The sequence below is a fragment of the Rhopalosiphum maidis genome, chromosome 4 (assembly GCF_003676215.2).
Source record: "Rhopalosiphum maidis isolate BTI-1 chromosome 4, ASM367621v3, whole genome shotgun sequence".
Lineage (NCBI taxonomy): Eukaryota > Metazoa > Arthropoda > Insecta > Hemiptera > Aphididae > Rhopalosiphum > Rhopalosiphum maidis.
In genome coordinates this window covers 30,029,729-30,045,424 of record NC_040880.1, presented here as the reverse complement: position 1 = coordinate 30,045,424, position 15,696 = coordinate 30,029,729, and the positions used below count along the sequence as shown (strand labels likewise).

Genomic DNA, 15,696 nt, shown 5'->3' with positions numbered 1-15,696 from the left:
TGCACATGTATTGTACTTATAACACCTATATGATTATGATTTATACAACAAATTGAAAATCGAATTATTGAATAACAATTTGTTAAAGGTTTATCGAAATATTATATTTAAATTTCAAGATTATAATTATTACTTTATTTATTATATTTTACAGCCACCGGGGTAGAGAAGTCGAAAATTGACCGGAAACAAACCACGTGTGAGGACGGTTTGTATAACGGTTAACCTTTTAGAACTAACATCTTTCAGACACGTAGACGCCAATCATATTTGGACGTATACTATAGACGCAAAGAAAGTAAAATCATAATACATTCTTATAAATATTATAAAATTATTCCACGTTTTCACAACTACTTGAGACTGTTGAGAGTTAGCAAATAGCTATCACCATGTTGATAAGTCTTTCAGGTTATCAGCAGCTGAAGCAGTTGTGACTCGTGGTTGAACAACAAATCGACATTGCCAACTTGCGGAGGTAACCAATTGGTCTTTCGTCGTTTTCCGGAAATCAGTAAGGGGATTTTCGTCTTCTTGCGTCGTTTGGTACCGCTAACTATAGAACGTTCCGTAAGATTTACGGGTAAGCCATAGTACAAGCAGTGGACTGAACGTTGCGGATCGGTTTGCGCGGCGGGCGCGGCAACACCTGATTCGAGGTTCGGCTGTGGTCGGCCCGCGCCGCTCATTGTCGGGCCGTGCCGTCCGCGTAGCCAGGTTGCTTTCGTGTGCCGACCGCCGCCAATCGCCGTTACTGCGGCTCGGGAGCCAGCGGCGGCCCTCAGTGCACGTCCGCCATCACTGTAAGTTGTGCTGTGCGTGCTGATGTGGGCCGACGTGCTCTCCGAACTGAGACCGAATAGGGCCTCATGCAGAAGACTTTTTTCGACATAAAACATAGGTTATTGAGCGCATTGGACGATGAATACAATGTAAGACTATATTATTTTTACAAACTCCCGTATTATTTTATAATTTTTAATAACTTGATTTTTTTATTATTATTGAAATACGATATTTACATGTTGTTACGAGTACCGTCGTAACCGTGGTTTACGCGGTGGCGCGTTCCGATCGTCGTCGTCGTCGTCGTCATTATTGTTAAAATTGTTAATCGCTGTCCGCCGACACCGGGAGAAAACGCGGGTGCGATCGACAGCGGCCCTGCCATCGCTGTCGACGTCTCCGGTTTCCCCCGTGTCGTCCGTCCGCGATATTACGTCCGTCGACGACTGGCGTACGGCCGCCAAGACCCCCGCCGACTGCCGTCGTCCGTTCGCCGGCGCCTGTGCGTGTGCGTAAAACGTAAACCGATTTTCCGCCGCCGACCGACGGCCGTGTGGCGCGCCGTACGTCCGCGAGGTTATATGTGTGTGTTTGAGTGAGTGTGTGTGCGCGAGCGCGTGTCCGTGTTCGTCCACCGGTCGTGGCGCGCGGGGCCGACGGTGTGTGTACAATGGCCGAAAATAGGTTGTCGACGACAGCGGACGTACCGTACGCCGCCGCGCCACACTGATGACATTTCGTCCGGTCGGGCCCGTGGCCTACGGAACGTCGGTAGTGCGCACGCGCGCTCTCGTCAACGTTCCTTTCTCGTGCGCGTCTTACTGGCTTTATGCCTTCTGCGTTTTTTGTCTGTTTGCGTTATTCTCGATCGCGTTCGCGCGTCCTGTTCCACTTTATAATAATAATATTATATAATCTATTCCTCCATTAGCAAGTAGCAACTGATGTCTCCCGTCTGACGACGTTTCTTTTTTTCTTTTTCATTTTTTCACTTCTATAATAATGGAACATCTCCCTCTTCTCTTGCCCTACACGAGTTTCATTCTCGTAGACACCTTCGATGTAAATTTAATCGTTTTTTATTAATATTTTTTCGATCATTTGTTGTCAACCCTGCGTGTTTGATCGACTAGAAGGGTCGTTGCCAAGGAATATGTTTGGGAAAATGTGCACGCCTTTCGTAAATATGTCGAGGACTATATTATTACCGCTTCGTCCCGGAAACTACGGTTTTCACAATGTTTCGCGGTACTCGTGGCGCACTTTGTGTCAATATCTAACACCTTGGTCCCCTACATTGTATTACGATTTTTGTCTCCAATACCGTTATTTTCGTCCGAAATAATTACTGTCTCTCCTAACATATAATTGTTCACGTTTTATAATATGTATCATAATCGATATAATTTATGTCATCAATCGAAACGACATGCACATCGTGTATTCTCAACATAAATGTTTGTTGTCGCTGTGAAATGCATGACTTTCCACATTAATTATTCGCTTTATTGTTTATTTCATTTATTTTAACGTAAATGCTTTCAATTAGTTCTATGGTTTTACAAAGATTTTTTAGCAATAAACGATTTTTTTCGCCCAACATATTAGAATTATGTAGGTCATTTTAGGTCAAGGAAACGGAATAATTTAACTAATATTATAACAGTTTTTTTTTGGTAACATGTTCAATATGTTTAAATAATATAACAAAGAACTTTTAATTAGTATTTGAAATAAAATAAAGCCATTAATTGAATTGATAATTATTAAAACTTGTTTAGTTTTGATTTGTTATGTATTTAAAGAGTAATGTTAGGTAGACAAATTTAAACATATTGGATTACTATATCTCTGAGATAAAGTAAAAATTACTATTAGACATTCAATTTTAATTTTTTTTAAATTAATTTATTACAATTTTAGTTTAACATCTTTTATGGTTATTTACAACCATTATTTATTCCCATTGTTTTAAGTATAAACTTTTGCAAAAAGTCTATGAAATAAATATTAACTTAGATTTAATTTTAAACTATATTTTTTAGAAACATAATTAATCTTAAAAGTACATAGAAGATTAATAAGACATGTAAAAATGTAAATGTTAAGACTTGTTATTTTTAATTTATATTTTTAAGGACATTAAGTTTCAGTTTAGTTGCATTATATAATATATTTTGTATGTGTTTTTGAAAAAATAAACATAACCTAAGTTGTTAATAAAAAAATTATTTTCATTATTTCCTTATATCTTTTTTTTCTGTAATATTTCACAAAAAGATTAAATTAATCATTGATTATCTAATGACATAATTTGTAGCTGTGCTGTACCTATATTCTAACATTTGAGTATCAAATTGTTAAATATATACTTAAAGATATATTATAATTTATAAGTTGTTACAAAGTATTATATTCTGATTTCTAGTAAAGATTAATTTAATTTTAAAAATGAGGTTATTTTCTAAGGGAAAGCTTTATGCTTGTAATTACATATATTTTATTTTCCTTTCCATACAAGGATTTAAAATTAATTTTATCAATATTAATCTTGATTTGTAGCATTACCAATACATATTCTATGTCTTGTATTATTTTTTGTTTAAACTGTAATTCAATTTAATTAGAAATTGTTTTGTACATTAATATAAAATATGCAAGAAAAAATATATAAAAGAACCAAGATAAAATTACTTTATATAAATGTATGTGTACAGTTATAAATTGATTTTCTATGTCTTAAGACCTTATTGATGCCTGATGAAGACTGTTTCCCCAATACTCATTGAAATATTTAGATTCAATTGATTAATATATAGATATCACCTGGGTATGGTGTTATATTTTTAATATTTTTTTGGTAGGTTTTTATAGTTTAAAAATAAAAGTACTACTTGTTAAATAAAAACACTGATTAGTAGCTACTAAATCAAAATTTATCATAACTAATATTGTGCATAATTATTTACTATGCATAAATGCTTTAATAAAATATTCATAAATGTGTACTGCTCCAGGTTACCGACATGTCTACAGTGTTCGAGGTTATTTCAACCCTTGAACAACTACCGGTTACTACGGAGGTGCTCGAGGTAAATAGTTTTATTTTCATCAGCTGTATAATGTTATTTTTCATTTTGTATACAAATATAACATTTTATCAGATTTAAAGTCCTTTGATTATTTTATTTTTAAAACTTAAGTCCTTATATTAAGGAAGGATTTTATTATATTTATATGATAAACGTCATTCATGTATTTAGTTAATACAGAGTAATAAAAATAATATGCACCAGGGTTTCATATACATTTATAATTTATTCTTGTTTAAAAATAATTAAATACATAAATCTAATAAGTGTGATATTTGTGTATATAGAATTATCTAATTTTATACCACTGAGTTAAAATATCATTTATCATCTTTTTAGTTTATAAATTTATAATATTTATATTTGTGTATTTAAGGCAACTCGTATTGGCAAAATGGTTAATGAATTACGACGTAAAACTGTGGACAAACAGTTGGCCAAACGTGCGAAGGAGCTTGTACAGAGATGGCGTAACCTAATGATAAATAGTGCTCAAGTCATACAACAGGCTAAGCTTCCATCCTCACAGTCCAATGGCATGCTTAGCAACTATAGTAAAAGACCTATGACTTCACCTGATCAATGTACAGCACCTATTAAAGTAAGAAACCAATCTTATACAATTTGTAATTTCAATATTTTAGTAATATAATTTTTTTCATTATATAGAAACCAAAATTAAATGGAATACCTTCTCTAAGCTCAACCATCAAATCACCACCACCAGTTCAAAAAACACCAGAACCAATACCTAGTCCAGTTAATGAGCTTGATCCAGAACCTGATCCTATTTTAGAACCACAGGGTCCAAAAAAACGTGGCCGTAAAAAAGGAGGTAAAAATTCTTCAAAACTGGGGATAAAACCTACCAATCCTGTGGATTTGGAAAGAATGGTGTGTGTTGGTGCCAGTAAATTGAAAACCACCCAAGAAATAATTGCGTCATTACGAAAGGATGATGAAAATTATCAATTGGAAGAAAAACCACAAATACTACCTGTACAAGAGTTCCAGGACGAACCGTCTATAACAAAAGTTGATAAACCTAGTCGACCTAAAGTTTCAGACATCGACCGACAAATACAGGAAATATATAATAGATTACCTCCTCTAGATCTAGAAGCCATAGACTGGAGTTCACCTCCACCATCACCACCACGCCCCCCTCTGTCCCCTACTGATTTGGTAGACGGAGCTCAAATTGAAGGCGTTACTGGTAATTGGGAAAATGGTGAAACATTTAGAGAGTGGCACGAGGTCTTAACTAGGGCAAACGATACTGGTGAACCGCTTGTCATACTACCATACGTGATAATTGACTGACAGGGATTTTTTTCTACTAGACTTTGTGATAAAGACATTTCAAGTCTTAATAATGTATATACTAAAAATAATTTTTTAATAATAAAAGTGTAAAATTTAAATAAAAATAAAAAATTATAATATTTACATAGACATGTATCCGATTACAGAATGTGTCTTTTAATGTTTTATGAAACTACTTGTCTTTAAATGCTTTAAAAATGTACTATTGTTTCCCTTTGTATAACTTATTGGAAAACTAATATTGCAATTCCTAGATCAAAGTAATAATCATTGTTTTATTTTTCAAACGGAAAATTTAATCTGATTTGTTAAGCTAGTCAAAAGACCAAGTTTAATTTATGATAAAATAAACGTTATTATTTGTCTTGTCTTGTATTTTTTTTTTTTTTTTTTTTTTGTACGTAACAAAGTAAACTTGGGTCAAACTGCAAAATGCAATTTCTTGTGCCTTCATTGATGTAAATTTTTTTTTAGCAAATCTCATCATTAATATATGTTGTTTGTTACCATATAATAATAAATAAATAATAATAATGTATATTTACAATGATTATTATTTAAAGAATTGTTCTAAGGTAAAATAGTTTGTATATAAATAAAAATTTTTGGTCACTTTTATCATTAATTATACATAAACTATTAACTATGTATAATCAATGCTTTTATTTCATCGTTTATGTTCATATTTTGTTTTTTTTAATCAAAGAACTTCCTAATTCCCTTATTGTTTTAGCTAAATTTGTTAAATTATTGTATATATGATTTTTTTTCTTTTGTTATTATTATTATTATTAATTTTTTTTTGACCTTTAGTTATTATTATTTTAATATAATTGGCATATAATATTTATAAATAAAAGCATGTATTTTTTTTTTTTGTCAGTGCATTTACTTTGGGTACATTTTCTATGTAATAGCTGTTAAACCATATACTATGAAAAGAAAATTTTAAATTTGTTTCACAGTATTGTAGTACTTAAATAAGTACTTTGTTGATATAATTAAATACAATGATTGGTTCTTTTTTATATTTGTTGTTATTATTACTAATACAAAATTCAATCATATTAATGAATACCAAATGATTGACAATTTTAAATAATTATAGAAATGGAAGCAAAAATTTTGTTTTCACGAATAAACTCATCAGGTTTTCTACAGCAGTATGTACTATTAAATAAATATGCACAAATATTAATTCTCATGAAGTTCCATCCTTTAACCTTTTACCTTAAAATCTAAAAGTGCAATTGAAGAATCGAGTCTTACGTTAATTAATTTATAAATTATTTATCTTACATAATTTAAATAATGTATTAGATGTATTTCAAGGATATATTTTGTAAGATAAAAATTAGCTACCAATAGAAACTATTGCAATTTGTCCTATAAAATGTTAATCAACATTGGGAAATAGTATATAAGGGACTCTTATTATAATTAAGGGTTTGTGGAGCAAGTCTCTCAATTCTCTTAATAAAACATTTTTATTAAAAATGATGGAGATTATAACAACATATTAATACATAATAATTTACAAACATAGCGAGTTGCAAATTCGGTTGGTTATACATTTTAAATTTTATAAATAAGTTTAATAAATATGCATTGGAGAATTGTTTAGAAGGATATTCAATTTAAATATATAACATTAAAGTCTTATGTTTTTGCCCTAATGTATAAGTAGTAAAAATAAAAAAATTACAATCTGGAGATTTTAAGTGCATGAAAAAAATGTTCATCTATTATTTTTAACAACTTTATGATAGATCTATAATATTTATGCTTACTGTGCAATTTTTCACAAAATACACTTGAATTTTTGAAGTTATGATGAGTAGTTTGTAGGCTTGTATCCAATAGACATTAGGCAATAGTATTTATTTAGTCTCATTATGAGTTTTGGAATTCCGCACATCTGTTAAAATTGCATATTTTAATATCATATGCCCCTGGCCATTGCCTTGAATACAAATTTGTTCTGTATAAAAATGTTTATAAGTTTATGAATTTATGATATTGTGCTGTTGTAAAATTATTTTGAATTTGGCGGGCTCCAGGCAATCTGTATGATAAGAGTTGTAACATCATGCTCTGTCGTTATGTTTACAACACTTTATAACTTACCACATCAAATGGAAAATATCAAAGTAGAGGGGGTAGCGTAGCTTACTTGTTTCCATTTTTATTTCATAACCACGTTAACGTGAGATTGTCTATGACTATTCTTTTGTAATAAACCCTGAATGGGTACAGTTTGGCCCCTTGTAATAGTATTTTTTTTTATTTTTTATTGTAATAGTACCATCCTGTTTTTAACGACTTCTTATCATTCGATCACCGCCAAAGTGTGTTTATCATAGAGTAAGTCCATAGTGTGTTTATACTTAATTATTGATTGTAATTCGGTTTATTTGTTATTATGTTTTATTCATACCACAATTTTATACTTAAGTATTATAATTAATATCATAATAATTGACAATTGCTGTAACTTAAATTATTATATAGTTAATCAACTATTAACTATTATTTCCCGAACTCTACACAGAAAGATCGATAGACGACTAATTAACACCACACATTTCCGATTACTGAATGGCGTCCGTTGTTGCAGTAAACGTATATTATTGAAAATTTTACCGCCAACGACGTCAAGAAATTGAATAATAATGAATTTCGACATTGGAACAGAACTTCTAATTCAATCTCCGGGAAATGTATGGTAAGCATTTTCAAACAGATTTGTCGAAATTAACACAGTTGATTTCAATGTAGCTGACTCGATCCTGCAATTATGTCTGCATATACTACAGCTATCTCATATTTTTGCATTGTGTGTAGAATTTTTTTTTGTTTTTCAAACAATGACATGAAAATCGTTATATATGTATTATATTCTAAACTTTGAAAGTCTATTAGAAATTTTAGACTTTCAAAAATTGTATTTGTTTTTCCAGTCCACTTAATATATAGAAAAAATTGTTGGTGGGGACAAGTAAATGTCTGAAACGGTAATCGGTCAAAAAGTCCATGGACAAGAAGTCTGTTTTAAAAAAAGTCCGAATTCAGTTTTTATAATCGGACAAAAAGTCCTAAAATTCTAAATAATTTATATAATTAATATTTATTATAGAAATATAAAAATATTTATAGACATTATATATTATACACATTATATTATTATATTTATTTCTATTATCTTATTTTCATTTACAATTATATAATTTATAACAACATATTAGAACAACAATATCAAAATTTATTTGTAACTAAATACATTTTAACAAACATTAAATTTTATTTTATATATAAACACGTCAATCTAAACAAAACTAAAAAAAAAAGATAGTATATCATAATTATAAAAAAATATAAATTTGTCATTATTATAGGTACTTAACTATACTACTACAGATGATTTCCGTTTTATTTTTGTTAGTTTTACAAAAATATAATAATATGTGTACAGCATTTTTAAGTTTTCAAAATAAATATTAGGTATATAAAATATTTTGTATTTTCAAACTTTTTGTCTAACTTTTTTTATAGCGGACTTTTCATCCACGATTCGTCTGAAACATTTGTTAGGTTGTTTTTAATTGAATTACCGATGTATCTTAGGAATAAATCATATCTATGCAGTGAGTTCCATACATTATAAATTATAACTTTAAATTAAAGAAATAATAAAGAATTTTGTTTTCATTTATTGCAAGATTGAATAATGAAATAAAAATATTTTCACATGCTGTTAAAATTTGATTTACCATCTCAGTTGTAGAAAATGTTACTTATTTCAAATTAATGTTACAAAGTATCTTTATTGTACCCAACTTACAAATTATGTCACTTATTGTACATTAAGTTATAATATTATGTATCCCACAATTTATATCTTACATACAAACCAATATACAATGTCTTGTATATTGCATAAATTATTAATATAATTCAAGGAACCTATAATAGCATTTTATAAGGTTCTTTTAAGAAAATTAATTTTAATTTTTATTATATTATTTAATATAAAAATGTTATATTATCTTAGTATTACCTTTTTATACTTAATAATTTTAAAATTTAGATGGGTAGTGAGTACATAAAAAAATGTATTAATGATTAATTATAAATTAAACTTAAAAATATTTTCATTATTTTAGGACACCGGCTTTTGTAGAAGAAGATGATTGTGATGAAATTTTTATAACTTACAAGGATGGTAATGGGGCAAATGAATGGATTAATAAAGACAGTCATAGAATTAAACCTATGAACGAAGAATGGATATCCAAATTGACAAAAATTCCAACGTATGAATATATATATTTTTTTTTCATTTATTGTTATGTTAATTTTAAATTTTATATTTTAGTCATTCTGAAAATATTGTACCTGATATAAAATCAATAATTACTAATGTTCCATCCACTGAAAAAGAAATATCAAAAAAATCTACTTCAAGTGTACCACGATCATCCAGTATATTTAAAGTGAAATTTAAAAAAGATGATTTTTTGTCAAAAAAAACCCAAGGTAAGACATATTTATTTTAATTTTGCATGTTATACTGCTTAAAATTGTATTAAGAATTATTTTAGTTGGTTTAAAAAGTAATAGTTTATGTTTTTATCAAAACTATAGATTCTACAAAAATCTCATTTCAGTGTTTTTATAGATTAGAATTTAACATCAAATATATATACATGAATCAAATGCATTCAACTTGGTTATTACTTTTTAATAACAATAATTAACCAATAGTATTAATTATTTTTTTTTTTAAACTACGTACAAAATAAATATTTTTTTGTTTTTACTGTAGACAATATTGATTGCATAAAATTAGAAAAATATTATATTTTGTAGTAGGTCATATCAATATGAAATCATAATTTCTGAATCTTCTATTTAAACACACATTAGCCAAATCCTTTCATTTTGTTATTCAAATTAGATGAACAACTTCTATGGAATCTAATATTGAAGCATAATATACTATTTTAAATATAAAAATTTTAAATTAATCATTTTTAAAAGCTAAAATTATTGTAAAACTTGCTCTCTTAATGTACAAATTAATTCATAAAAAATAATAATATTCAAATTTTAAAGTATAAAAATTAATAATAAATTAAAATTATCAGTAAACGTAAAAATATATTTAAAAAAAACTAAAATAAATTAAATTTGGATGCCAATTCAACATGATTATTTTCCAAATCAATATTTTTTTCTACTTGACAATGTTAACATGTTAAAATTATTTAAGTTAAATTCTAGTTTACTTAGGTGATCTCAAAACTCTTTATAAGAACACTGAATTGCTAGATTAAAAGTTGGTTACTGCACTTTGCAGAAAAAAGGATTAAACAATTTATTTAAATTTAATTATATTTATTTTAACCTTTAACAGATAAAAATACCTTTAAATATGAGGTCATTCTGATTAAATTATTTGTGTTACTTTAAAAGTAGTACAAATGGATAATATACAGAATCTGAAAAAAGTATGAAATACAATATCTTTATATTTGTATCCTTAAATTTATTAGATACATTTTTAATAAATCAAAAAATAACATTAAAATTAATTATGTTACTAAAATATATATTATTTAAACTTGTGTTAGAAAAAATTATCTTATCCCTTTCACTTGGTGTATGACAAAAGTAAAAGCAATAAGGTATCTATTAAGAAAAAATTGACTTATAAGGAAAAAATAACAAGAACTATAATCATTTCCCCACTTTAGCACTAAATTACTAATCAATATACAAACTATCAAATTTCATATTTTTTTATTCCAATGAATGTAGGTTATAGAAAAATCTTCAAATTAAATATATTTATGTTATATTATTTGTTTATGATACAATTCTTTTTAATTTTTTTAAATATATAATATTGTTTCTATTTTATGTTGTACTATTCTATTAGTTATGATTTGTCAAATTAATTTTAGTTAACCATAAAATTCTGTTATAACAGGTAATTTGATATTGACCCTTAAGTCTAAAATTGAATTACTTTATTCACAATAGTTGTCATTACTGAATGCTAGCCAAACTTTTAAGTTCAAATCATTTATAACAGTTTAGCTTAAGTATTCATCTTACTATAAATAGACTATTAATAAAGAGGTAGGTCAGTGACCTCAATCTGAATACCTACTCATACAATTTTCCCTAATAAATTGGATCAATTTAATTTTCTATTATCCCAATTAAAATATACTATTCAAATATTATTCATTATAATGTGTTGATTTAGGTATGAAAAGATTGAAAATAAAAAATTATACTTACTATCACATATTTTTGAAAATGATTGGCTTGTTAAATTATATACTTTCACTTAGAATTATATTAAAATAATTTTTATCTAGTTGCTATTAAAGTATATTTATAAAATTCTTTGACATATCAACACATTTTAGTTGAAATAATAACAATTTTTCAAATAATACATTTAGATACTATAAACAAATACCAAATTCTCCTACAATTTTCATTCTTGTGAGTTTGATTAAATTCATATTATTAGCTTAATGCATAATAAATTATAGTCAATAATTATTTTTTAAAAACAGTTATTTAATGTGACAAGTGCTATATCATTATTGTTCTTATTCTTTATGATTTAAATAGTTAATCCAGAAAATAAATAGTTATTATTATATATACGTTTAACATTTTAATGAAAATAATTACTTCATTTTATTCATAGATTCTAAAAATAAAGAACAAAAAGTAATGAAAGATGCTAAAAAGTCTTCAGATCGTGAATCAAAACAACTTTTATTGTGTGGTACTCCTGTAAGTATTATTTATTTTCTCTTTTTATGTATTTATTAAGTACATTCCAAGATGGATACTAATAATACGATTAAAGAAAGTTGTAATTTTTTCTTTTTAAATTGATTTAACAATTTGATTAAATTTTATTTTAAATATTGTAATTTTACAGTGCTTATAGCTATTGGTATATTAGTATTATAATATAGAATTTATGTAAAATATACCGTGGTTACACCTGATTTGATATTGTATCATACATTTTAAATGGTGTATTTCATTGAAAACCAAATATATTAAATTTATATTGTATAATTATATTGAAATTGAACTTGTTTGTTATTTTATTATTACTTATAAAGTTATAACTGTAAATCATGTTTTTAGAGTAATGAAAAACATTCTACCAGCACAACATTAAAACATTCACACATTGTAGAAAATTCAGAAATGGAAGACATAAAAGGTAATTAAATAAATAACAGTTTTCATTAAACAATATTTCATGTATATATTTTTCTTTAAAATAGTTGCAGAAAGTATTAATTCTTCAAAAATTCCAAAACCTTTGACAGAAACTAATTTATTGAGATCCGAAAATTTTGAAGAACTATTAGAAGATATTGAAGCAGAAGCTGAAATATGTTCACCAACAAAATCTATTTCTCGTAATGATATAAAACAAAAGAAAAAAAGTAAGGATAGTTCTTAGTATAATTAATAAATATATGATTCATTACTCAATTCCTTTTCTATTATCAAAGAAAAAAAATCATATTTTGGTCAAAAAAGGCGGTCTGAAAAAAAAAAATCAAAATCAAAAAAAAGTGAAAGTAAAAAGAAAAAATTAGTAGTTAAATTAAATACGAATAATGTTAAGTAAGTATATAAATATAAGTTAATTTTATTTCCTATTTTATTCAAAATATATTTTTACTTTAATACAGAAAAGTTAGTACATTGCCAGATAATAGCATATTGAATCATTCAGATGATAAAGAAACATCACCACCTTTGAAAAAACTAAAACCATCTCTTCCTATCAGTAGTCCACAAGAAAATTCAATAAATCAAAGTTGTTCACCTTTATTCCAAGAACTAGCTAACAATACTCTACTACAAAAAAGTATGATATATTCTATGATATTATGTGTTTCTAAAATAAATTGTTTTTATTTAAAATCTAAACTTGTAAAAGAAGATTTAACGGATACTTATTAGTTTTGTTTCTTACATGTTTATCATTATTCAGTTAGAATGGATGCTGCTAATGAACAAGGATTAAGATGTCCAAAACAAGAATGTCGAAAATTATTTCGTAAAGAAAATCTTTTAATGGTTAGTGTCATTGAATTTTTATAGTTTTCTACAGTTAATAAATCTCATCATTTTTATTTTAGATGCATATTAAACACTATCATTCTGAATACACTGAATTATTGGTGTCAACACCAAATGTAACAGATCTTGCGACAGCAAGAATCGAAGGTGAAAATGTTGATGAATTATCTCCATCATATTTTCTTCATAGAATATCTCAATTAGAAGCTAAAAGAAGTTGGGGCAATACATCTTATGAAACACCTTTGCCAACTACAATGCCTTCATCATTAAAACTGACTGAGTTAGTATTTATTTATTTATAAGGATGTATTTATAATATTATGTTTTAGGGTAATATAATAAATAATTATTTCATAAGCATTTAGAATAAATTTAATATGATAAATAATATTTTACAGACAAGAAATCAGTAATAATACCTCTCTTAATTCTGAAAATTATAACACAACATTCACATCCATTGACCAACCAAATAATACAACTCAAACTTACAATTCTAAGTAATATTTATAACTAAGTTATAGATTTATTTATAACTACATATATTTTATTGAATTTTCAGGGATTCTGGAATTTCTGGTGTAGTAGAATCATTCAGCTCAATAACTGAGACGCCAATTAAACAACAACAATATGTTGAAATGAAAGAAGCTATTAGAAATATAACATTAATTGATGATTTTGAAAATGAAACTAGAGGTATTAATCAAACATTATAGCCTAAATTTTATATATATATATTATAATGTTATTTGATTACAGACAGTTATGATATGATAAGTATAGGAGGCTCAGACAGGCATTTTAAAATTAAAAAAAATAAATCTGACGTTGAAACTTTACCAAAAGAAGAGGTAATCAATTGTTCATGTGCTTCAAACCAAGAAGATGGTTTAATGATTCAAGTATGTATAAAATTATCTAATTATACAATTGTTCAACATTTTTATTCTTCTTTTGATATTGTTTGATATAATTTGATGAAGATCTTTTAATTAACATTTCTGCATAAAATTACTTTAGAATATTTTATGTATTCTTCATTCTTAAAATTTATCACACTTGTGTAACATCTTAGTTTTATTTAAATTATAGTGTGATATTTGTTTGTGCTGGCAACATGGATATTGTAACAAAATCGATTCTGAAGATCAAGTACCCGACAATTATATTTGCACTAGTTGTTTAAATCCTCTAAAGAAAAGACGATCAAAACAATATGACTATTCACAGGATTGGATTAAAGAAGGAACATTAGCCAGGTTTGTTATATTAAACTTGATCAAATATGTCAATGTTATATGTATCTAAGATTGTATATGATTTACAGTGTCTTGCAACATAAAGATGAGCGACGAAGAAAAGATGAAGCTATTTTAAAACAGTCTCATCAGTTAGTAGCTGAAGTAATAGAACACAATAATTATTTGCACAGTTTACGAGTTAAAACTACAATTTACGGGTATGTTATTTTTTAAGTTATATTTTATATTATTTGAATGATGTGTGGGTACTTACGATTCACAAAAATTTAATCAATTTTACCAATTTTTCTTTTTTTACAGTCAAACCCCTGATCATCCTAAACTTTATTTGTGGTCTGAACAAGGTTCAACGAGAAATGAAGAACCTATTCAAGATAAGCTTGAAGAATGTAAATTTACTAAATACTATTTTTAGAATATTTAAGTTTTTTTGAAGGTGTATTTTATGTTAAATGTTGGATCAATACATTTTCAGTGCTTTCTGGTCCAGTACCTGAAAAACCTATCAACACTTCTGATTGTAGAAAAAATTTACTCGTAGAAATTGAGGATGGTTTTGACAATTTAGAAGCCAGAATTAATTTATTTGAAGCTAAGACTAATGGTAAGTTTTCTTTATTTAAAGTCACTTATTATCTAAACTTCTGTAGTATAATATTTTATTATGACTTTATAGGACTTGAAGATCAAGTTAATGGCTGTGTAGATAATGAAGTTTTAACAAATACTGTTACTTTATTGTTACGAGATTTAAATTCAATCAATCATCATATGTCATTTGAAAATAATAACAATAACAAAGAAGAAGAAACTGTTTAAATAAACTTGTCATCATGATAGATTTAGTAACACGCTAATGTTATGTCTCAAATTTTAGACATATCCAAGTACCATACATCATTTTTAATTATTGTTTATTGGAATATTATAAAAGTAACACAATTATCTGACAAAGATTCTGAATTTAATTTGTGTTTTGTAGTTGTATTAATACAATTTCATATGTTAAAACTGCTCCAGCAACCTGTAAAGAAAATTGAAAATGTTATTTGTAATTGGCTTACAATTTTTATAGTTTTTATAGT

At 26.9% G+C, this 15,696-nt stretch overlaps 2 protein-coding genes across 2 annotated transcripts; both read left to right on the top strand.

The window, feature by feature from the left end:
* The first annotated feature begins 754 nt into the window (after window positions 1–754).
* On the top strand, window positions 755–5,756 carry LOC113559889 (mediator of RNA polymerase II transcription subunit 26). Its single transcript, XM_026965674.1, has 4 exons — window positions 755–932; window positions 3,804–3,878; window positions 4,255–4,479; window positions 4,548–5,756. The coding sequence occupies exons 1-4, from the start codon at window positions 870–872 to the stop codon at window positions 5,199–5,201; spliced, it is 1,017 nt and encodes a 338-aa protein (XP_026821475.1). The 5' UTR covers window positions 755–869; the 3' UTR covers window positions 5,202–5,756.
* A 1,851-nt stretch (window positions 5,757–7,607) lies between these two features.
* LOC113560469 (PHD finger protein 20) lies at window positions 7,608–15,567 on the top strand. The gene is made up of 18 exons (XM_026966354.1): window positions 7,608–7,929; window positions 9,368–9,517; window positions 9,580–9,740; window positions 11,935–12,023; window positions 12,390–12,468; window positions 12,533–12,697; window positions 12,767–12,881; window positions 12,950–13,128; window positions 13,255–13,340; window positions 13,403–13,626; window positions 13,745–13,846; window positions 13,909–14,045; window positions 14,109–14,251; window positions 14,442–14,608; window positions 14,677–14,808; window positions 14,912–15,000; window positions 15,087–15,215; window positions 15,288–15,567. Exons 1-18 carry the CDS (start codon window positions 7,877–7,879, stop codon window positions 15,428–15,430), a joined length of 2,343 nt encoding a protein of 780 aa, XP_026822155.1. The 5' UTR covers window positions 7,608–7,876; the 3' UTR covers window positions 15,431–15,567.
* Window positions 15,568–15,696: the final 129 nt, after the last annotated feature.

Coding starts and splice junctions, on each gene's coding strand:
- LOC113559889 (XM_026965674.1), top strand. CDS start 870: ATGCAGAAGACTTTTTTCGACATAAAACATAGGTTATTGAGCGCATTG. Junction 3,879..4,254: donor TTACTACGGAGGTGCTCGAG/GTAAATAGTTTT, acceptor TGTGTATTTAAG/GCAACTCGTATTGGCAAAAT. Junction 4,480..4,547: donor AATGTACAGCACCTATTAAA/GTAAGAAACCAA, acceptor TTCATTATATAG/AAACCAAAATTAAATGGAAT.
- LOC113560469 (XM_026966354.1), top strand. CDS start 7,877: ATGAATTTCGACATTGGAACAGAACTTCTAATTCAATCTCCGGGAAAT. Junction 14,252..14,441: donor AAGATGGTTTAATGATTCAA/GTATGTATAAAA, acceptor TTTAAATTATAG/TGTGATATTTGTTTGTGCTG. Junction 14,809..14,911: donor GTTAAAACTACAATTTACGG/GTATGTTATTTT, acceptor CTTTTTTTACAG/TCAAACCCCTGATCATCCTA.